Source organism: Syngnathus typhle, linkage group LG3 (genome assembly GCF_033458585.1).
Source record: "Syngnathus typhle isolate RoL2023-S1 ecotype Sweden linkage group LG3, RoL_Styp_1.0, whole genome shotgun sequence".
Lineage (NCBI taxonomy): Eukaryota > Metazoa > Chordata > Actinopteri > Syngnathiformes > Syngnathidae > Syngnathus > Syngnathus typhle.
The window spans coordinates 21,311,356-21,334,493 of record NC_083740.1 but is presented as its reverse complement, the minus strand read 5'-3'; the positions used below and the strand labels follow the sequence as shown (position 1 = coordinate 21,334,493).

Sequence of the window (23,138 nt, the reverse complement as noted above, 5' to 3'; positions counted from 1 at the left end):
GCCTTATTCAATTATGTTTTCAGAATTTGCTGCGGGCCAATAAAAACTGGACCGCGGGCTGCAGTTGGCCCGCGGGCCGTAGTTTGGACACCACTGATTTAGTGTGTAGGTGTAGGATATGCTTAAAATGCTTCTTTTATTGATTTGATATGTGAATATACTGTTTTTGTAGCTAGGCAGCACTTTGTTTTTCGACCTTTGTTTTTGCTGTGAAATAAAAATGTCAGTGATTCAACTTATTCAAAACAAATGTTTGCGAGTCCTGTAGTCAAGAAAAACACAAACTTGTACACATCCTTTTATACGATGGAAAAAATATGTTCACAGTGTTGACAGGACAGTCTGAGAGATCAAAATGGAATAATTGGGGCAAGATCCCGTTTTAAAGCATACTTTGAGGTCAGCTTCCATAATACTTTTTTTTTTTTCCATTTTGTCTCATAGTTGAAGTGTACCTATGATGAAAATTACGACCATCTCTCATCTTGAAAGTGGGAGAACTTGCACAATTGGTGACTGACGAAATATTTTTTTGCCCCACTGTAAGTGAAATGGCAAGGAACTTAACAACATTTCTCCTTTGCCATAGTTGGGGAATGTCTTTGGATTAAAAAAAATGTTTTTCAACTTAAAACATGTAGACTTGTAGGTGGAACTCAATTTAATTTGCAATTAAAAATGTGAAAACAATATCTATAAAACTCTTCTTGTTACCTAGATTGCAAAAGCAAGTAATCTTTATCTTGTCAAAAAACAAAGACAGGGCTCAAAAAGTATATACATAACAAATGCAACACTTTCTCTTCCATGTTCTGGCTTTTTGGCTGGCCTTGATCAGAAATTTGGATAGTCACTTTGTTGAGTTGTCCAGCGTTGGGAGGTTTATGGAATTAAAATCAATGGTAATCTTGGTCCTCTTCGGCTTGAATTGCCTAACAAGAAGACAGGAGGATGTAAATATATACATTTACACAAAAAACAAACAAATGTCTAGAATTACTAGCCTAACCGTAGCACTGTTTTCTTTAAAGAAACAAAATCTGAAAATATGACGTCTATAAAAGACCAAAAATGCTGCCCAGTTAAAAAAAAAGTAAAAATGGCAGTCTTCCTGTTAGCATAAGGTGAGTCTTTTTTTTTGTAGGTCTTGAACTTTTACATAAGTCACACAATTTTCACAGATCTAGGTGAAACATAGAACCAGGAATGCCTCATTAACAATTTGTAGAGGGCACTGTAGAGCCAATTTCTGAAACCCGCACAAGAAATCGCTGAAATATTGATTGTTATGCCAGGTGCGATGCGTTTTCCTAGTTTCACGAGTTTTCGCCAAGGTCCAGACCCTCGAAAACACCATGATTGTTCTTTGTAAAGAGCACATTGTCACAATTTTACCACGGCACCATTGAGAGCGTCCTCTCCAGCTGTATTATTGTTTGGGGTGGCGGCTGCACTGAATACAACTTGAAGCCCCTGCAGCGCATAGTGAACACGGCTGGTAAGATTATTGGTGCTTCGCTCCCCTCCTTGAAGGACATTTACACCTCCCATCTCACCCGCAAGGCGACCACGATTGTGAGTGATGTGAGTCACCCCGCTCACTCTTTGTTCGAGCTTCTGCCCTCTGGGAAGAGGTACAGAAGCCTGCGCTCCCACCAGACTCTCAAACAGCTTCATACTCCAGGCTGTCAGGATCCTGAACTCGCTTCCCCGTTCTGCGTAGCGTCCTGTACTTTTACTGTCTGTATGCACACTGGCTCTTATTTGTTATCTGTTTATTTATTATTTATTATTACTGTTATTATTTATTGTTTGTGCCTTCTTGTTTTTTATATTGCGTCGTTTACTTGTATGTCTATCGTGTAATATGTCTTGTCACCGTGGGATAGAGAAAACGTAATTTCGATCTCTTTGTGTGTCTCGGCATGTGAAGACGTTGACAATAAAGCAGACTTTGAAAATAAAAAAAATAAAATAAAATAACGTTTTCAATGACTTTTCAGCCTTAACATGTGAACTAGATGAAACACCCAAAATTTGATAAAATATCTTAGAGTTCATTCAAATATGACCTCTGTAAATATGCAAAAATGGGCAAAAATTGTACTTTCAAATACTCATAACTCACTCCCTGTACATGTTGGGTTATAGCAGTGCTTCTCAAATAGTGGGGCGCTATATCTGGGGGGGCGCGTGTGACCCTGGGGAACAGGCTTTTTTTTTGGCAGTACTAGAATAAAGTGTAATAGCGCATTTACTACAGCAGAGGGCAGTGGCGCTCTCATTGTTACTTCTGTCACGTTTGCGACAGTGCAACATTTTAAGACTTACAAGACAAGTTAGGATAGTCACGGTGGGGAGGGGGGGCGCGAATAGTTTTCTTCTTGCTAGGGGGGGGCGTAACAGAAAGTAATTGAGAAGCACTGGGTTATAGGTACGAACGCCTTTTTGTTCATATGAACATGCCCCGGTGGCAGTTAAAGCACCACTATGTCTCCGTGTGGTGTGATGGGGAAAATGTTTTACAAGTTGGGATCACCAAAGCTCTATATAAAGTCACACACAAGAAATGGTTACTCACTGGAACTGCACACATGCCATATTGAGTAGTCGTCTTGAGGCAGTCATCTCAGGTGTGTCATGGTATTTGTCAGAAAGATAGACCACTGCCTTAATGCCTGGACAGAAGGTCAGTGCGACAAAGTAATGATACACAACAACTAGAAAATGCAATTTCATTGCGTGTGAAGGCGAAGAAACTGAATAGGGAATACTGCAGAATGATGTTGAAACGAGTTGAATTACTTGAGAAATGTGAAGTGTAAAACAAAATTTTGGAGAATTTCGGGTGAATTTCAAAATTGAAAATTTTGAATTTTTGGTAAGTGGGAAGTTGTGGAATAGGTAGGAAAATGATGAACAGTTGAAAGTTGGAATGGGTTGAATCGGTTGAAACGTGTAGAAATAAGGTGAGAAACAAAATTGGGGAGAATGTGGCGTGAATTTCACAATTGAAAATGTGGAATTCTTGTCAAGTGGGGAGTTGTGGAAAAGGTAGGGAAAAGATAAACATTTGAAAGTTGGAACGGGTTGAATCGGTTAAAAAAAATGTAGAAATTAGAATGGAAAACGAAATTTTGGAAAAATTGGCGGGAATTTCAAAATTGAAAATGTGGAATTTCTCGTAAGTGTGAAGTTGTGGAATAAGAAAGAAAAATATGAAGAGTTTAAAGTTGCACTTCCGGTTTGATTTGGGGCACTTCCGGTTTGACTGGGGGCACTTCCGGTTAACTTCCTGTTAAAATTGGGGCACTTCCAGTTCACTTCCTGTTCATGTTGGGGCACTTCATGTTCAATTTGGGGCCCTTCCTGTTTGTTTTGGGGCACTTTCGGTTCACTATCTGGCCCCTGGGCCTTGACACCTGTGGTGTAGAATAACAAGCGTGAAGGCCTTTATAAATAAATAAATTACCGTAATTTTCGGACTATAAGTCACATTTTTTTTCATAGTTTGGGTGGGGGGGCGATTTAGACTCAGGAGCGACTAGTATATGTTTTTTTTTCACAAATTTTTACTTGATCATTAACACATCACTCACAAGTATAGTTGACCACTTCACATGCTTTGATATCTTTATCTTGAACATATTCAAAACATGAAAAATAGAGAGAAAAAAATCAAATAAAGTAATTAACACTTTAAAGCGCCATATCCTCTGGACATGCCCTCTGTCACCAGGATGACATAAAGGACGAGAAATTTGATCGATGGATTTAATGATTTGGAGCAGGGGTCCCCAAACTTTTTCCTGTGAGGGCCACATAACCTTTCCCTTCTCTGATGGGGGCCGGTGTCAGTTTGTAACAGAAAAAGTGTGACGATCGTAGGGGAGCTTAAAAAATTTCTTGTTTTCCAGAAAGCCACACATAACCAAATAACGGTTATTTAATAACCCTTTCCAGGTTCTTTACAGAAAAAAAGTCAGGAAACAAATAATAACACTATTAATGAAATAAATAATAACTAAATAACCCTCTCTGAGTTCTTCACAGAAAAAACAACTAAAAAAATAACTAAATAACTATCTCTGGGTTCTTCATAGAAAAAAAACCATGGAACATTAACTTTCTGTTGTGCCATGCACAATCTTAACAGATAAAAGTTCAGCTCAGTTGTCAGAGCAGAACCTCTCTGACACATATGAGCAGTCTCTTAAAGTTCTTGTGTTCCTTCCTTATAATCCTTTTGTAGGTTCCAGTAGGCTTGTAGACACCGCTGTCTTTTTTGTTAAAGTTTGATAGTGCGTCATAGTCTGGAGTAAAATTTGTCGTGGTAATTCTTAGGCGAGATCCGAGGTGTTGGTCCGTTTACCTCGATCTGTGACGGGTAGATTTTGACGTTCATGTGGCTGAAACTGCATCTGAAAGCTCAGCGCGCAAATTACAAGAATGCTGTTGTCACAGCCCACGCTCTAAATTCGGGACTGATACAAATAGAGCGCGAGTGCGCCATGTCCGTACACGCACTTGTGAGTGTGCACCGAGCTTTCTGACACGGCTTCCGGTAGTAAATGCGCGGGCGAGCGCTTCCCCATCTACTGGGGAAACGCAGTCATTGCAGGCAAAATGACCAAAAAAAAAAGTTTAATAATACAATTTGTTCAGGGTTGGCGGGCCGGATTAAACGGTCCCGTGGGCCGTATTCGGCCCGCGGGCCGTAGTTTGGTGACCCCTGATTTGGAGTGACACAAATGGTTTGATAATATTGTTGTTTATGTGATAGTTATTTAAAATATAGTTTATATATATTGTTGTATGGGCCTGTGGAATCATTTGAACTGCGGCGCGGCACACGGCATTGTTGACAAAGGACAATCGATGGATTTAATGAACTGGAGTGACGCAGATGGTTTTATAAACTGAATGTTACGTCAGGTCCGTTCTCAGCTCCTCGTTTGTGACGTTAGCATACCGTATCGTTTAGCCTGTTGTTGCTCGTTCATGTCTGTTCTTGGTGTTGGATTTTGTCGAATAAATTGCCCCCCAAAATGAGACTTATACTCCGGAGCGACTTATATATGTTTTTTTTTTTCACATTTTTGGGCATTTTATGGCTGGTGCGATTTATACTCCGGAGCGACTTATAGTCCAAAAACTACGGTACAAATAATCTATTTGCATGCCTTCTTAGTATACATTGATATATTAATATACTGTACAATGATTGTCAGAAAGATTCCCGGACTGGTGTCACAAGACATATTTCAAGGATTTTAGGATATTTCACGTTTACTTTTCTGTTTGAAGTAATTCTCCGCTTTTGATGTTAGGGGGGGGGGGGGAATTCACACTGAGCCAGCTTGGGTGACAGGTTGCGCCAACATGGCAATGTTGTTCACAACCAGGAACAAGCAGATGCTTAGGGAATTGTCATAATGTGGAGGTGACAAAATGTCCTGCCCCAACTCTTACCTCATCTTGTGCACTGAATCAAGCCAACACTGCAGGATCCCTAAACATGCTGTTTGGTAGCCTTGCATAAGAGGATGTCCCTCCCTCGTAGAAGAATGCTATCAACATGTCTGACTTTGTTTTTTGACTCTTTAACCCACAGGTGTCAAACTCAAGGCCCGGGGGCCAGATACGATCCGCCACATCATCTTATGTGGCCCGCGAAGTCAAATTGTGCATCAAATTCGTGTGTCATTACTAGAATTGCAAATTGTCTTCACTTTTAATGATGTCTTTTTTTTAAATATTTGACCAGTTTTTATTCTTCTGATTTGAAAATGAGTTATTTGTTTGTTTTGTAGCTTTTACTTTCTATAATATGAGGTGCTCATACATTTATTTGGGTTGACAGTCATAATGGCTCTCCGAAAGAAGCGATGACTACAATGCGGCCCGTCAAAAAAACGAGTTTGACACCCCTGCTTTAACCAGTGAGGGCTCTAGTAATTGAGCTTTAGGTTGTAATATTCATGATTAATTACTGGCATTGACTCTCCAGAGCAAGTCTGGTCTTGTTATTATTACTCTCATTGCTTGACTACCCAGACATACGTATGTGGAGACCCCTTTGCGTCCTTTAAGTCATCAAACGCTGCATGCTAGTAAAAAGACAGAAGACAAATGTGTGACTTCTTCCATCCAGACAGGTCTCGGGTCTACAATAATCACTCGTTTATCGCAGATAATTGGTTCCACGACCACCCGTGATAGGTGAAAATCCGCAATGTTGAGAAAATATATTGTTACAATATCCACTAAAGTCTTTTACGAAACTTTTATTGTATTTTTGAATACTGTATTGTATTTGTACTTTTAAATGCTTTTTGGTATTTTTGAACACTTTTGGAAACATTTTAAAGTCAAATAGATTTTCAGAAATATTCTTATTTAAAAAATAAACAAGAGTAAATATATTGCTACAATATCCACACAAGACTTTTATTAACCTTTATTGTAGTTTTATACACTTTATTGTTTATTAAACACTTTTTGTATTTTTAAATACTTGTAAAAATGTTTAAGTCATATTGACTTTCAGAAACATTCTTATTTTATTAAACAAATAAGAAAATAAATAAGAGTACCGTAATTTTCGGACTATAAGTCGCGTTTTTTTTCATAGTTTGGGTGGGGGGGCAACTTATACTGAGGAGCGACTTATGTGAATTTCTTCAAAAATTAAAAAAAAAAAGGTGAACCCGTGATAAACGAAAGGATTACTGTAATTTGAATTTCAAGTGACGTCAGCAGCGTGGCGTGGCAGTTGTGTACAAAAAGGACAAAGATTGATCACGGGATGACGAAGATGACAAGGGCCCCACGTACTACCGGCATCATTAGCGGCTTTGTTTGTAAGTGACACGGAGGATGCAGAGTTTGAAGGATTTAATGATTTGGAGTGACACAGAAGGTTTGAAAAACTATTATGGCTTTTACGCACGTCCTACTCTACGGAGCTCTCTTTAACCTCCGTGGATGGAAGTCTGGGGCCGGCGCGCGGCCGGGTGGATGTCCAGGGACGGTGGATGGGGCTCGGACATGGCTTTTACGCACGCCCGGTCCCACTCTACTAAGCTCTTTAACCTCCCTGGATTGAAGTCTGGGGCCGGCGCACGGTCGGGTGGCCGTCCAGGGACGGTAAATGGGGCTCTGACATGGCTTTTACGCACGCCTGGTCCTACTCTACGGAGCTCTCTTTCACCTCCGTGGATGGAAGTCGAGGGCTGGTGCTCGGCCGGGTGGCTGTCCGGGGATGGTGGATGGGGCTCGGACATAGCTTTTACGCACGCCCGGTCCTATTCTATGGAGCTCTCTTCCACCTCCGTGGCTGGAAGTGCCACCTCCGGGGATGGAAGTCCACGCCGCCACACGCCTGGAAGTCGACACCGGTGCTTGGGGCCATGTGGTGGTGAACTATTTATGTTATAGTTATTTGATATATTTTATTTCGTGTAGCAACTTGTATGTTTTTATTGTTACAGTTCAGTAGTTGTTAGCTCGTTGAACTCTTGTTTTGTTAAATAAAGAGCCATTTACCAAACCCACGTCTTTCCTTGTAATTTGTTAACGCTACAATATAGTTATATACTAGATCTGTGGAATAACGACGAGGCTGACGTCAGGGCGCACGCGCAGCGTTGACAAAGGACGAGGAATTTGATCAATGGATTTAATGATTTAGAGTGACACAGATGGTTTAATAATAGTATTGCTTATACAATAGTTATTTGATATATAATTTATATATCGTTATATGGGCCTGTGGAATATTTTGAAGTGCAAGCGCCGTCAGCGGCGCGCACCCATTGTTGACAAAGGACGATCGATGGATTTAATGAATTGGAGTGACACAGATGGTTTTATAAACATGTTTTTTATGTAATAGTTTTTTGAATAACTCTGAATGTTACGTCAGGCCCGTTCTCAGCTCTTCGTTTGTGTTTATGTCACGTTAGCATACCTATCGTTTAGCCTGTTGTTGCTCGTTCATGTCTGTTCTTGGTGTTGGATTTTGTCGAATAAATTTCCCCCAAAATGCGACTTGTACTCCGGAGCGACTTATATATGTTTTTTTGACATAACAAAAATAAATGTGATTTTTTTTATGGCTGGGACAGATAAATTGCATTTCTATTCATTTTAATAGGGAATGTCGTTTGAATGATGGTCATGGAACAAATTAAACTCGTATCTCAAGGCATTGTACAACTATGTTATTAGACATGCAAAGAGCATTTTTAATACTGTTGTTACACTATTTAACTATGGGAGTAAAAATAGTTCTCAGTGCAGTTTCATAAAGCCAGTAACAAATACTTAACCGCCCTTCCCCCCAAATAAATCAGCATTTTTCTTAGCATTTCAACTTAAATCCATCACTAACAAAAGAAAATCATCATCAATCAGCCAATAGAAATTACACCATTACCAACCTGCTTGGATGATGAGTTTAGCACATTCATTACAGGGGAACAGTGCAACATAGATGGTACAGCCCTTCACATCAGCACTGTTCTTGTTCATGATGGCATTTAGCTCTGCATGGCACACTGTGGGACACAACCCGGTGATTAATATAATGCACCTGTGTATGTTCTGAGTCTGGCTGATTAACAAGAAGCACTTTTGAGTTTGTTTTCAATGTTGAATTGGTGCTGTATGTGACTATGATGTAATATTAAATAGAAAGATTTTTTTTTCAAAACAATGAAGAAAAAAAAAAGGGCTGACAGATAAGGTTTCATACATTTGTCAAAGCAGCATAAAATGACAATAGTTCAAATGAACAATACACTACTATAGTGAACTATTACGGCTTTTTGGATGGTGAACCTCTTAAACCAGGCATGTCCAAATCTGGCCCCCGATCAGATTTCATATGGCCCGCATCTTCGGTCTTATAATGTATTATTTATGGACCACCTGCACTGTCAAACTGAATTTAAAAAAAAAAAAACTTGAACCTGTAATTACTCCTATTACCAAAGGGTGGCAGCACCACCTCTCGCCGCTCATTTCTGCCATGGCGACTGCAAAGAAAACGAGGACAGTTGACATTGAGGGCCGTCGCTTTCAAGAGAAATGGGAATTACAATACTTCCTCGCTGAAAATCAAGGCAATGGTGTTTGTCTAATTTCTAAAGAGCGATTGCCTTGTTTAAGGATTTCGACCTAAAGAGACACTAGTAGACTAAACATGCTGACACATACGAAAAGCTAACAGGGAGTAACCGCGCTGATAAAGTGAAGCAGCTCCGAGCTGAAATGGCATCACAACAGCGATTCTTCACGCGGGGCTGTTAGTCAAAATTAAATGAAAATTAAATATTACAGTTTTTTTCCGTGTATAGTGCGCAGAATTTAACTAATTTATTGTCCTAAATTCTGGGGTGCGCATTATACATGGGTACAAAATTATTATTATTTTTTTTTTTAAAGAAAGTCATGGTACAACAAAACCAACAACAGGACTGACCGACAAAGTCGTGGAACAAAAAGACAGGGTGACATTACCAAAGACAGGAACAGAAACCACATCATGACAGTAACACATGCAATGATCCGACGGTGAGCGAGGGGCAGACAGGACTTAAATACAAAACACGTTACATCGATTGAGGTGACACAGGAAGAGAGGGGAGACGCGAACAGAAACTATGGCAACCTAGACATATAGCAAAACTGGGGACGAGACATGACAAATCTCCCCCGAAATAAAACTTGAAATCACCTTTCTTCTTGTTTGTTGTCAATCGCGCATCGCATTCAGCCATCCTGCCCAACACACTTAGTCAGTAAAATTCATAATTGACGACACATCGTTTGATGCGATGGTGCAATCCTTGATCGTGTGTTATTGTCAAATATTGTTTGTTTTTTAATCTCCATCGCGGACCGGACGTCATACGGAGGCCGCCATTACAGATGCGCAGAACGGATGCGCAAGACACGTCAGCTATATAAAGAGCGAGAGTTGTTTTCTTCCTATTAGTTTCAATTCACAGTTTAATTAGCAGTTTCAATCAGCAAATAACAAAATGCGTATTACATGTAATATTTTATTTCACAACACTTTGCCTTGTTCCTTTCGTCTCTTCTGTTCACTTCAAACACGCTCCATACGACCGCAATGCTCTCGTATCAGACGCTTGCTCGATCACCTGCTCGTTTGCTGTCTGTCACAATGTACCCTACACAAATCCGAAACATTTGTTGCGGCTCCGAGTCACGACGAGGGGCAAGTTTTGGTTTCCAAGGGTGTTTTTATTCCTCTTCAACGTCTCTCCCATACAGAGCCGCCTTTTTCACGTCCGCACGTCACTTTCCTCTCTTTTAGACTGATTGCGGTGGTGCCTTTAAGGGCAGTCGGAGAAATCAACGCCAACAAAAAAAAATACATCCAGCCTAGTTAAAGACCATACCAAAGACTATAAAAATGGGACCCATTGCCTCCATGCGTGTGTGACGATCATTGGGACTTTATAAAAAAAAAAAAAAAAAAAAAAAAAAAAAAAAAGGAGAGAGAGAGAGAGAGAATTGGGTGCGTATTATACATGGGTACAGGCTTTTTTCCAGCATCAACATGCCATTTTTAGGGTGCGTATTATACATGGGGGCGCATTATACACGGACAAAAACGGTACTTATAACTCCTGTTTAAAATGTTCATGAGGAAAAAATAATTTTAAACTCATGTAAATGTAAGGTATTTCAAACAGTTTGTTCAATGTTATCCGACTCTTCAGATATGAATGAAAGGCAGAATTTGTGTTTTTACAGTTGTTCACATCTGCCTGAATGGCTTATATTTGGTTCTTTTGTCATTTGAAAAATAAAGACAATTGTGACAATGAAATTTGTTTTATAACAGTGTGTATTTGCATGAATTTTTTGTCGTTAAAAATGTCTTAAAAAAACTATTGGCCCCCGGGCCCCTTCACTTTATTAAATCTGGCCCTCCTTGCAAAATATTTGGACACCCCTGTCTTAAACCACTATGAGCCATGTTATGGAGACCCAGCTTTAAGTGCGATCATGCTGTGTTTAGTAATGTAATATAATAACCATGGCTTCTTTTCAAAAACGCTTTACAAAAAAGAATTCCTTTCTCCATGCCATGTCATATCCCTGGGAATTTGTCGAACCACTCTGATTTTATTTGACAAGTTGAGTCCCGGTTAAAAGCTTGTTTCGCTGTGTCATCTTGCTTCTTTTTTTGTGGGCACGGATACGGAAAACTAAACTTTGTTTGTCGTTTGCCACGGCTCAGGTACTGAGACATTGTTGGTGCAGTGTGCTTATCAATATTATGTTAGTAGCAATGTATCGGCATTGTAATGTGGAATATACTATAAATGATGCTATTGGATTGAAAGCCATATTGTGATGACAATCGTCAATCATATGCATCACTGGCCCCATTTAGAAATGTGGGATTATCTGATTCGCAAACGGACATTTTCATGTCAATATGACAGCTTTTGAGACCATTTCCATAAGGAGAGTTTTATCAAACAAATCCGCTCTTCACATGAGTAGTAAAGGGAAATGTACTTTCGGCAGTTTGCAAACACATTTGATTAAGGCTCCGTTAGACACATATAACCATATCAATATAATTTCTAGTAGTAGTGTGGTCGCTTAATAAGTGGAAAGGAATGTGCAGGCTACATGAATTTGTTTTCTTCAAAGTATTGTGGAACAGGAGGTCCAGAAAGGGAGCACATCTCAAGGCCGATGGGAACGCGAAAAACAACTCGTCTTTGTGGTCCAGACACGTGTGCTGAGCAGGGGAAAACCCAAACGAGGAGGAGATGACCACAGACCATTGACCAACCACCACACAATATTTTGCATGTTTGAATATTCATATTGTGTTTCTTTAAAACTGGGCAACCCGGAAGAGTGTGTCGTCTTTCTGGTCACGAAGGCACACGAGTTTTTGTGTTAAGGACCCAAGACCCAGGCGCCTGTATTAGCTTGCTTTGACAAGATTAAACAATTGGTAAATTCGGTCTGATTGATCTACTGGTCTTCTCTTTGACAGAACGAACTCGCAAAATTGTTAGGTGCGCCAGTGTGTGGATTAGAACATGGCAATTTTTGTGTTAAGTGTTGATCACAATTTGGAGTCAGATCAATAGCTAAAATCCGTATCCTAACAGTTTCTTGGTGACCCTGACGTGATGTCAAGAGAAGGGTTATTGACAACTCGTGGTCTGTGTCCAAGTCATCGGACAGTTAGTCTGGGACAGCTGTCTCCCGGTCGGCGTACCGTTGGAATAAGGAATAAGCGCTAGAGATGCACCGATCCGATATCTGGATCGGATATCGGTCCCGATATCAACAAAATAGATGGATCGGGTATCGGAAAATACAGCCGATCTGTGAGCCGATACTTTCCTTAATCTATTGGGACGCGGGCTACGTCATACGCTAGCAGCACGTGAGCCGCATGCCACGAGAGTTTTCTAAACAAACGCAAACATGGAGCGAACGTTCGCTTCTCTTCCCCGGGTTGCTAAGCGGACGTCAAACCCTGCGCGTTCGCTTCTCTTCGGGTTGCTAATGGGACGTCAAAGGCTGCGCGTTCGCTTCTCTCCCGAATGGGGGGGGGGGGGGGGGAGGCTAATCGGATGTCAAACGCTGCGTGTTCGCTTCTCTTCCGGGGGGGTGTTAATGGGACGTCAAACGCTTTGTGTGGCGGGCTCCATCTAGTGTGGAAACTGAGAAGCTGAGCTCAAGCTTCTTGTGCGGGTCATATTCAATTATGTTTTCAGAATTTGCTGCGGGCCAATAAAAACTGGACCGTTAGTTTGGACACCCCTAATTTAGAGCAAAGAACTGTGTAGTCTGCCTGATGCCATTGCCTTTGGTCTTTTCTGTTCCACATGTAGAGTTATGTAGCTTCTTAAATAAAATCGGAATTATTATTTCAGTGAGTTCAATTATTAAATTGAACTCACTGAAATACAACGACCTAGTCGACTTTAAAACCATCCAACTCATGTACAAAATAAAAAATAATCAATTACCAAACAGTATCCAGAGGTTGTTTGAGTGGAGGGAAAGTACCCATTATTTAAGAGGAACACGTATGTTTAAAAGAGATTTGGTGAGAACAAACTTAAAGTTACATTGTATAACAGTTAGAGGTGTGGAACTATGGAACACCAGCAGTGACGAATTAAAGAACTGTAGTACCTTACCTAAGTTTAAAAAAATGTATAAGGACAAAATATTGACGGGATACCGTAACATGCTGTGAAGTTGTTTAAGTTGCTTTGTATTTTAATGAGAAAATATATGGTATATATATGTATGTATATGTGTATATATGTGTATATATATGTATGTATATATATATATATATATGTATGTGTGTATGTATGTATATATATATATATGTGTGTATGTAAGTATATATATATATATATGTATATATATATATATGTATGTTTTTTTTTCTTTCTTTAATATATTGACTATGGACAAATTCTTGACAGAATTAAATAGAAACATGTAGTTACATGGGGTAGAGTCAGATAAGCTTAGGCTTCCTTCTACTCCCTTTTTGAACAAATATGATTTTACGATAAAGGAAAATTATGATGCAATATCTTTTTTCTTTTATATTCTATTGTATTATGGAGTTATCATTTTTCTGTATTTTTATTTTTTTCTTGTATTTCTTTAATGTTCGAAATAAACGTTTAAAAAAAAAAAAAAAAATCAACCATAATATCGGATCGGTATCGGGTATCGACCGATACGCAAAGCCACGGCATCAGTATCGGTATCGGAACTGAAAAAGTCGGATCGGTGCATCTCTAATAAGCGCACAACGTTGAGCTGGTACGACGTCTCCTAAATGATAAGGTAAGCAGAATACCTGTTACTATATGTCGAAATTCTGCAAATTGAAAGAGGAAATTTAAGAGGAGACTGTCGTTCAGATCAAATAAGGTGTGCAAGCAATTAGAAACAGTTAAATTCCGTGGTGGGAGTGCGGGCTCCTCTGTTCTTTTAGAAACAGTTAAATTCCGTGGTGGGAGTGCGGGCTCCTCTGTTCTTTTAGAAACAGTTAAATTCCGTGGTGGGAGTGCGGACTCCTCTGTTTCGCTTCGTCGTGGCGGACAAGGGTGCGGTGACGATCGCATTCAAATAGCTGGGGTGCTTGTGAGATCCCCGAGGAGAAGTGAGGCCTCCTCAAAAAGTATCCGGTGGTAACAGTTCCTCCTGTGAGAGACCAGACCGCTAAAATATCTAAAATGTGCAACCAAATTGGGGGGAGTGTGTGTGTGATGAGAAGAATGAATGGAGTGAGATTGAGAGGAATGTATGCTGATGTGGAAGCGCAAATCGTGAGCTACATGAGAGATGGATTTGAATCCCTTTGTCTGTGTGTTCTGTGTATGTGCGTAATCTCTGTAAAAGTTTGTGTCAGTCTATCGTCGTTCGTCTGAGCTCTGCGCGAGCACTTTGTGTATTGGCGTGCGTGCCGTGCGGATGCGTGTGTGTATGTGCGGTTGTGTGCACGCTCGCTGTGTGTGCGTTTATGTGCACATGTGTGGTTGCGGGCGTGTGAGGAGGAAGATGGGATGGATCAGAGAATGTTCAAGAAAGGAGGGGGCCCGTTCGGCTCATACCGGCAAGGGTGGGGGCCAGCAGGACGTGCGGGCCTGGCCAGATTGTGACGTCAACATTGATACAATGTTGAGGAGAAGTGAGAGAAGAGAGGGGGGCTAACTTGTAAATAGTGATGAGATAATTGTTCAATTGATGGGAGTTAATAACTATCCAAATTCTAGTCACATGTTTTGAGGGACCACAGCAACAACATTGTACTTGCAGGCCATTAATTTAGTAGGTGATGACAGTGTTTAGCTAAGTAGACTGTTTTATGTGATAGTGAAGGAGTATTTGTAGTCTGGCATTTGGGTGCCACTTTTAAGAGTCTGTGCAGGAGCATAGATTGTTTTGGTTGTTTTTAAAGATATATTTAAAAGTTTATTTCGGTGCAGTAAGGATATAGCAGTTTTGAAAGACTTAAAATTAAAAGCAAAATTACATTTTAATTCTGACATATGCCAGCTAACATGAGGATGGCAAATAAATAAATGAATAAATACTAGCTCAAATGTGGCATGTGTTTTAAATTGGGCGATAAGACATTCACTTTCGAGCACTATCATTTAGCGCTGCTGACAACAATAACTTATGAGATGGTAAATCAAGGAGGAGTGTCACAGGCGCTGTATGACCTATAGATTGAACAATAACATTCACCGCATATGTTGGTAGATTGTTAAATTATATTACAGTTTATTACAAAAGATTTCGGAATTTTATTTGATGACAAACATTGGAACGAGGATTTTAGCCGTGTTAATGGGTAGAGTGGATGGATTGCTCAGAAGAGAGAAAAAAAAAAAAAAAAGCATTTGATAAGGGCGGCTTGATAGTAAGATGATGAGTGTGCGCAACTACTAGGATACAAAATGTTAATAGGAAGCTTTGGGGTGTAAGGAACAAATACTACACAGGAAGACTGATAACACAAAGATAGTTTTGTTAAAAGTGTGTCCCAGTGTGTTCTTCCCTAGCGCGTGGCACGATTCCTGAACTGAGTCCTCTTACTCCACTGGCTGTCTCAAAATCAACAGAGGACTGTCCCTGGTCATGAGACACCTTTGACCTTTGGGAGAACAACAGAAACTGCTATCATGCTTGAAGGGGGCAAGCACAGCTTTTCACAGGACAAGAACTATACAGTTGGTGGAATACACACAGTTGCAGATCAAAAAGAAAATGGACTGAAAGAACAAAGACAAGATAAACGCATTTGAGAGTGGCGGATGATCCAGCCCTGAATCATCATCATGAGAATCTAAGAGGAGAGGCTGCTAAAGACTTGCATGAGTCACATGAAGTCAAACTGGACACATTGCTAAAGACTGCTGAAGCATTACAAAGTTGGTGGAGTGTGGGACAAAAGGGATGGAAGTGTGTTTGGGTGCTGGGGCGGACATATCTGAGGAGTTTTGATAAAAGAGGGAATAATAAGGCTGCTTATTGACACTAGAACGGGGATAACAACAAAATACATAGATATGGACAGTGAAGATGCACTAATAATAATAAATCATACGACAGCAAAATAGTAATACAGGGCACTACTTTTAAAAAGGGTACAGTAGGGCTTTAAATAACAAATACAGTGACATGACCCTTGCGACAATTGATTTATTTATTTTATGATCGGCACTTAGGGTTAGGATTAACAATCCATCCATCCATCCATTACTGGTGCGGCTTGTCCTTACGAGGGTCACGGAGGATTAACAATAATAATTAGAATTTGTAATTTCTGGAGAAATTGTGTGTGAAGGCAAAGAGGCTGAATACAAATTCGGGGAATGGTACAAGATTATGTTTAAATTTAGAACGTGTTGAATTGGTCAGAAAATCGATGAAAATATCGAAAGAATTTTGTAAAATTGGGCGTGAATTTTAAAGTTGAAAATTTAAGATTTTTCACAAGTGGGAAGTTTTGGAATAGGTAGGCATAAGATGAATACCGTTTTTTTCCGTGTATAGTGCGCAATATTTTACTAATTTATTGTCCTAAAATCTGGGGTGCGTATTATACATGGGTACAAAGAAAAAAAAAATTAAATTTCTTTTTTTTTTATTTTTTTTTTTTTTTTTTTTTTTAAATAAAGTCATGGTACAACAAAACCAACAACAGGACTGACCGACAAAGTCGTGGAACAAAAAGACAGGGTGACATTACCAAAGACAGGAACAGAATGACAGTAACACATGCAATGATCCAACGGTGAGCGAGGGGCAGACAGGACTTAAATACAAAACACGTTACATCGATTGAGGTGACACAGGAAGAGCGGGGTGACACGAACAGAAACTATGGCAACCTAGACACATAGCAAAACTGGGGACGAGACATGACAAATCTCCCCCGAAATAAAACTCACCTTTCTTCTTGTTTGTTGTCAATCGCGCATCGCATTCAGCCATCCTGCCCAACACACTTAGTAAAATTCATAATTGACGACACATCGTTTGATGCGATGGTGCAATCCTCGATGGTGTGTTATTGTCAAATATTGTTTGTTTTTTAATCTCCATCGCGGACCGGACGTCATACGGAGGCCGCCATTACAGATGCGCAGAACGGTTGCGCAAGACACGTCAGCTATATAAAGAGCGAGAGTTCAGTTCTCCACCTATTAGTTTCAATTCACAGTTTAATTAGCAGTTTCAATCAGCAAATAACAAAATGCGTATTACAGGTAATATTTTATTTCACAACACTTTGCCTTGTTCCTTTCGTCTCTGCTGTTCATTTCAAACACGCTCCATACGACCGCAATGCTCTTGTATCAGACGCTCGCTCGATCACCTGCTAGTTTGCCGTCTGTCACAATGTACCCTACACAAATCCGAAACATTTGTTGCGGCTCCGAGTCACGACGAGGGGCAAGTTTTGGTTTCCAAGGTTGTTTTTATTCCTCTTCAACGTCTCTCCCATACAGAGCCGCCTTTTTCACGTCCGCAGCCCATGCGCGCACGGAGCGCGGTGGTGCGTTTAGGGGCAGTCGGAGAAATCAACGCCAACAAAAAAAATGACATCCAGCCTAGTTAAGACCATACCAAAGACTTTAAAAATGGGACCCATTGCCTCCCTGCGTGTGTGACGATCTTTGGGACTTAAAAAAAAAAAAAAAAAAAAAAATTTAAAAAAAAATTAAAAAAAATTCATAAAAATTGGGTGCGTATTATACATGGGTACAAGCTTTTTTCCAGCATCAGCATGCCATTGTTAGGGGTGCGTACTATACATGGGGGCGCACTATACACGGAAAAAAACGGTAGTTAAAAAAAATTGAAAAGGGTTGAGTCAGTGAAAAAATAATTAGAAATTAGAAGGGAAAAAGGAAATTTTGCAAAATGTTACCGCAATGTTGAAAGTGAAAATGTGAAATTTTAAGCTAGAAAGTGAGAGAAGGTGAATTGGAAAGTGAAAGAAGGTTAATTGGAGGAATTATGTGGAAGAAAATGAGAAATATTGAATGTGCCATGAAGAATGAATGGTGAAATATTGGGTTAAAATTTGTAAATTTCTCAAAAATCGTAAATATTTAGAATATTTGGCATGAATATTTGGAATGTGTTAAAAGTGGAATGAGGTGAATCAGATGAATTCGTAGAAGTAGTTAAGTTAAAAAATGAATAAATAAAAAAGAGGCAGAAGAACGCAGAAGAAGTTGAATAATGATAAAGTCAAGGCAAGGCAAGTTTATTTATATAGCCCACAAGCAAGTCTCAAAGGGCTTCAAATGTACAAAAATTGACAATTTAAAGTACAAGAACAATAAGTGTGAGGGCCACAATGATGATCATGACAGCAAAAATATTCCTAATTGGTTTTGATAGGTAGAAAGGGGGAGCGTGGAAGGTTTTCAAACTTTGTGATATAGCGTGACTCCATTATCAAAAGTAAGCATTTAATTTTAAGAATTGGCATCAACAAAAATGAGAACGATAATCTTCAAGGTGATAGCGTAAGTGGCAGGAGGAAGCTGTGTATATTGTTTTTAAACATTATATTCGGTATCATTATTTTTTTTAGGAGGGTCAGTTATGCTTGTGAGAAGATGACTGAGGGAACAAGGTAACAGTAAAAGGGAGTGCTCTATAAATTGTTGGTTCTTTGCCAGAGGTAGTTATTTGGAGGGATGAATTTAAACGGAAAGCAAAATGGAACTGTTTAGTGGAAGAAATATGGGAATGTGGAAATATTGAAGTTACAGCTCAACACAAAGTGTCAAATAGTCTAAGTGAGAGATGTGAGCAAACTAACTGGGGAGTTAAATCATGTTCCAGCATTATGCATATTGGCAAACGAGGAGAGGACAGGAAACCAGACAATTAGATATTAACTTTGGATTTAAAATAAAAAAGGGAAATTTTAATTGAGGAGAAAATTTTGCGTAGGGACGGTTGTTTTTTATAATTTAATATTGTATGTTTTTATGTGTGTGTTGTGGGATGACAGTTTGTCTGTAATGGTGTATGAATGTCAAGTCTGTGCTTGTGGTGTGGTGTTTGTGTATTGTGAATGGTTGACATGATTCAAAGTTGGGGTGATGTGATCACAGCAGAGGATAACATTCCTCTCACCTGAAAAATATAAAGATACTACAGATTTGAAAAAGTACGATTGATCAGGACTAATTTTAGACTAAATATGGGTTTAGGATTACTCAGGGGCACCATCGACAACAAAACAGTGCGATGGAGAAGGCCCATTTCAGTAATATGGTTAGACAAGACAGAATTAGTATCGAACATTAAGACTTTGGACGATTTGACGTGTGACGACTTTGAGCTCACCCGACGGGGTGACGGACTAGGTGGACAGTGACCAAATGTTTGACGCTTGAGCTTGCTTGCGAAAAGTGCACGCTCTGCTTTGTTATTCTGTGTGACTTAATTTTTTGCAGCAGCAGCAACAGCCACCAGCCAAGGAGCGGATTGCGCGCTGCTTGCGTAACTTGTTTTCGTTCTTGCAGGTTGTCGATTGCGTTCGGGGAAAGTTTGTATTGAATTTACAAGAATATGTTAACCCTTGCCCTTTTGGTTTTTATGATGAACTTGTTGATGACATGGTTTTCAGGACATGATCCGCGGGCGCCAGGATTCATTTTATGACTGTTTTTATTCTGATACTTGATGTCTGTTTTTGTACAAATGTCCGCTGTCAGCAGGGCTATAAGCTCACTGACAGGAGTGCGATGGTTTTTGTTTGTGTTGCCGAGCGTGTGGTGGACGAGCTAGAGGTTCCGCGGGCCTGACTATAATGAGTGTGGTGATGAGAGGGGACGATTTGCAGGTTCCTTTTGATACATAATGACACATTGGGTGAATGTGTCAAAAGGGGGAGTGGTAAAATAGAAATGGGTGAGTATGTGGTAAGATAGAATTGGGTGAGTAGGTTGTAAAATACAAATGGGTGAGTAGGTTTCAATTTGTAATTTTGATATCCAAAGTTTTTTTCCAAATCCACTTGTTTTTAAGCTTTAACAGGACATGCCAGAATTCAACTAGCAGTGATGGAAGGAGCAGAGGAAGACCAGTGACAACTGGTTGTGGTGTGGTGACAACAAATTATAGCATCACTTCCCAAAGGATGCATAGGGTATCTGTGCCCTCGTGTCTTTGATAATGCCTGTAGTGGTTGTCCCCATTGAAACACAGAATCTCAATTGGAACATGGAGTCCCCACTGGCGGGGCTCCTGAAGTGAGCCAAAAGAGACGTTTTGCCCCCATGGTTGAGCGACAACGATCCAACATATATTGACGCCATAGGTGTGCCAGATAAGTATGAACTCGTTAATCAAGTGTCCTCGGGATTCAAAAGCATTTTCCTATGGATCACCCCCAATAAAAATGTATCATTTACAGCGGTCCATGAACAATTGGCATTGATGTCGTTCCAAAATAGAATTGCGTTGGACATGCTATTGGCTAAGGAACATGGTGTGTGCGGAATGTTTGGTGATGCATGTTGTACTTTCATCCCCAACAACACAGCGCCAGGGGGCCGACTGACCCAGGCGGGAAGAAAGGACCGACAGCATGCTGGTCGCTGCTTGCTAGAGTAACGGGTGATGACCTCATAAATGAGGTCATGAGAGGGAATAAAGGGAAATGTACTTTCGGCAGTTTGCAAACACATTTGATTAAGGCTCCGTTAGACACATATAACCATATCAATATAATTTCTAGTAGTAGTGTGGTCGCTTAATAAGTGGAAAGGAATGTGCAGGCTACATGAATTTGTTTTCTTCAAAGTATTGTGGAACAGGAGGTCCAGAAAGGGAGCATATCTCAAGGCCGATGGGAACGCGAAAAACAACTCGTCTTTGTGGTCCAGACACGTGTGCTGAGCAGGGGAAAACCCAAACGAGGAGGAGATGACCACAGACCATCGACCAATCACCACACAATATTTTGCATGTTTGAATATTCATATTGTGTTTCTTTAAAACTGGGCAACCCGGAAGAGTGTGTCGTCTTTCTGGTCACGAAGGCACACGAGTTTTTGTGTTAAGGACCCAAGACCCAGGCGCCTGTATTAGCTTGCTTTGACAAGATTAAACAATTGGTAAATTCGGTCTGATTGATCTACTGGTCTTCTCTTTGACAGAACGAACTCGCAAAATTGTTAGGTGCGCCAGTGTGTGGATTAGAACATGGCAATTTTTGTGTTAAGTGTTGATCACAATTTGGAGTCAGATCAATAGCTAAAATCCGTATCCTAACAGTAGCGAGCTTGGGAAATATTTATCTCGCCAAATTCATTTTCAAATCGTCATTGGCAACGTAGCAAATAGGCCATGCAAGGAACTATACTACAGAATGTACACTCATGAGTGAGCACTTGGAATAAAGTCATGTAATAATTGATGCTGTTATGACAAGTCCATTTTTGTTCAAGTAACACATTACCATAGGGATATTTAGTGTCCAGACGATCAGCCGCCGACCGAGCCCAAGGCAGCTGATCATCATCACAGCCGTTAGGCATTCCATTGTAGCCAATGCCAACAATCTTATTCTCCTGGTTCACTATACAGGCCCCCACCTGTAATTACAAAAATAACTAGGGCTGTCATTAATGAACCTTTATGAAGCCGATTATCCTATGGATCATTCGAGAAATTGAACAATACACCAATTTCCAATATAATAATAAATTTTGGTTTTCAAGGATCTGGTGCCTCTTTTTTCCCATGAATACCTGCTCCAGATGACGTAAGGAATTACAGTCAACCCTCGGTTTTCGATCACAATCCGTTCCAGAAGCGAATTGGTCAAATTCCGACTCTATTTTTCCCATTACAAATAATGGAAAAAAAATTAATCCGTTCCAAGACTAAAAAAAAAACCCAACTGCAGCGCAACGCCGAACGTGCAACCGTAGCGCGCCGCCGACTGCGCATCTGCACCGTGCTGGTCGCATTATTGTGACAGAGCCATTGCTGAAATTTAGAAAATATTTTTAAAGTCCTGATGTACTTTCTAAAATTTAAGTGGATCTCAGTGCGCAGGGAGCTTAATTTGGTCCGATCGCGCAACCAAAGGGCGCCGGGCGCTCACTGTCGCATTGCTTTAAGAGCGTATTTGAGTTTTAGGATGGCTTAACTGCTCTCACTTGCTTTCTTTGGAGGCATGACCGAAGCAAAAAACTTTCGATTTTTTTTTTTTTGTTCGAATTCCGGGACGTTCGAAAACCGAGTTTTGACTGTATTAAAAAAAAAAAAAAAAAGCCCACGTAACGACGGTCATGCTCGCCTGGTCCTTATTCATATTTCTTTACCATTTTAAATTGTGACACAATACCCACTTGTGAGTTCGGGTCTTTGCTTCTCTGAGCTGACAAGAATGCCACAGCCATGAAGTACTCGGGCCATTCCAGGTAGTCTTCCCTCTTTTTGGTTGTGCAGCTGTAGAGATCAGCCCATTGACAAGATTCGGCCTTAAAAGGTTTGCAAACATGGTAATCGTGCCTTCAAGAAAAAGCGTGTATTTTGTCAACTGACGGGGAGCTCCATTCTATGCGTGAATTGTTTCCGGAGTTGTCTCTCGTCAGATAAAACACTTACCCATGGCAAATTTCTGTCTTCGGCCGCGAATTGCTTTCCATAATCGGTCAACCTGGTCCGCAATACAAAACTTTACTTCCTAGCTTGGTTTCCCCCAATTTGTTGATCCCTTTCTCTACTTAACATAACACGGAAGGAGAAGTGTTCACCCTCGGTTTTGTTTTACAGGTAAACTAAACTAATCGGAGCCATGTGCGAAAGTTCCAAGACTAGTTGTGTGTCAAAGATTTACTATACAACCCAAAATCCTATCTAATAAAGTCAAAAGTGTAATACATGCATACATGCATAAATGCATACATGCATACATGCATACATACATACATACAAATTTTTTTAGAATACATTTTCTTTCTTCAAAGTTTAGTCTGGCTGCCATCATTTGGATCGATGGGTTTAATCTGCAAAGAAAAAACAAACTTTTGAATTAT

The 23,138-nt window shown here is 40.1% G+C and overlaps 1 protein-coding gene and 1 long non-coding RNA gene across 4 annotated transcripts; one reads left to right on the top strand and one right to left on the bottom strand.

The window, feature by feature from the left end:
* Window positions 1-393: 393 nt before the first annotated feature.
* On the bottom strand, window positions 394-22,905 carry LOC133151077 (deoxycytidylate deaminase-like). Of its 3 annotated transcripts, none has more exons than XM_061273824.1 (6): window positions 22,708-22,879; window positions 22,449-22,611; window positions 21,551-21,686; window positions 8,445-8,561; window positions 2,582-2,678; window positions 394-932 (listed from the first exon to the last, which is right to left on the bottom strand). In XM_061273824.1, exons 1-6 carry the CDS (start codon window positions 22,746-22,748, stop codon window positions 851-853), a joined length of 636 nt encoding a protein of 211 aa, XP_061129808.1. In that variant the 5' UTR covers window positions 22,749-22,879; the 3' UTR covers window positions 394-850. The 3 variants fall into 3 exon arrangements, with proteins under 3 accessions (XP_061129808.1, XP_061129809.1, XP_061129810.1); XM_061273825.1 differs by having other exon boundaries at window positions 22,449-22,548; window positions 22,708-22,868; XM_061273826.1 differs by lacking the exon at window positions 8,445-8,561 and having other exon boundaries at window positions 22,708-22,905.
* On the top strand, window positions 13,452-21,508 carry LOC133151078 (uncharacterized). The gene is made up of 2 exons (XR_009713855.1): window positions 13,452-18,033; window positions 18,225-21,508. It is a non-coding gene; the product is annotated as an uncharacterized LOC133151078 (long non-coding RNA).
* Window positions 22,906-23,138: the final 233 nt, after the last annotated feature.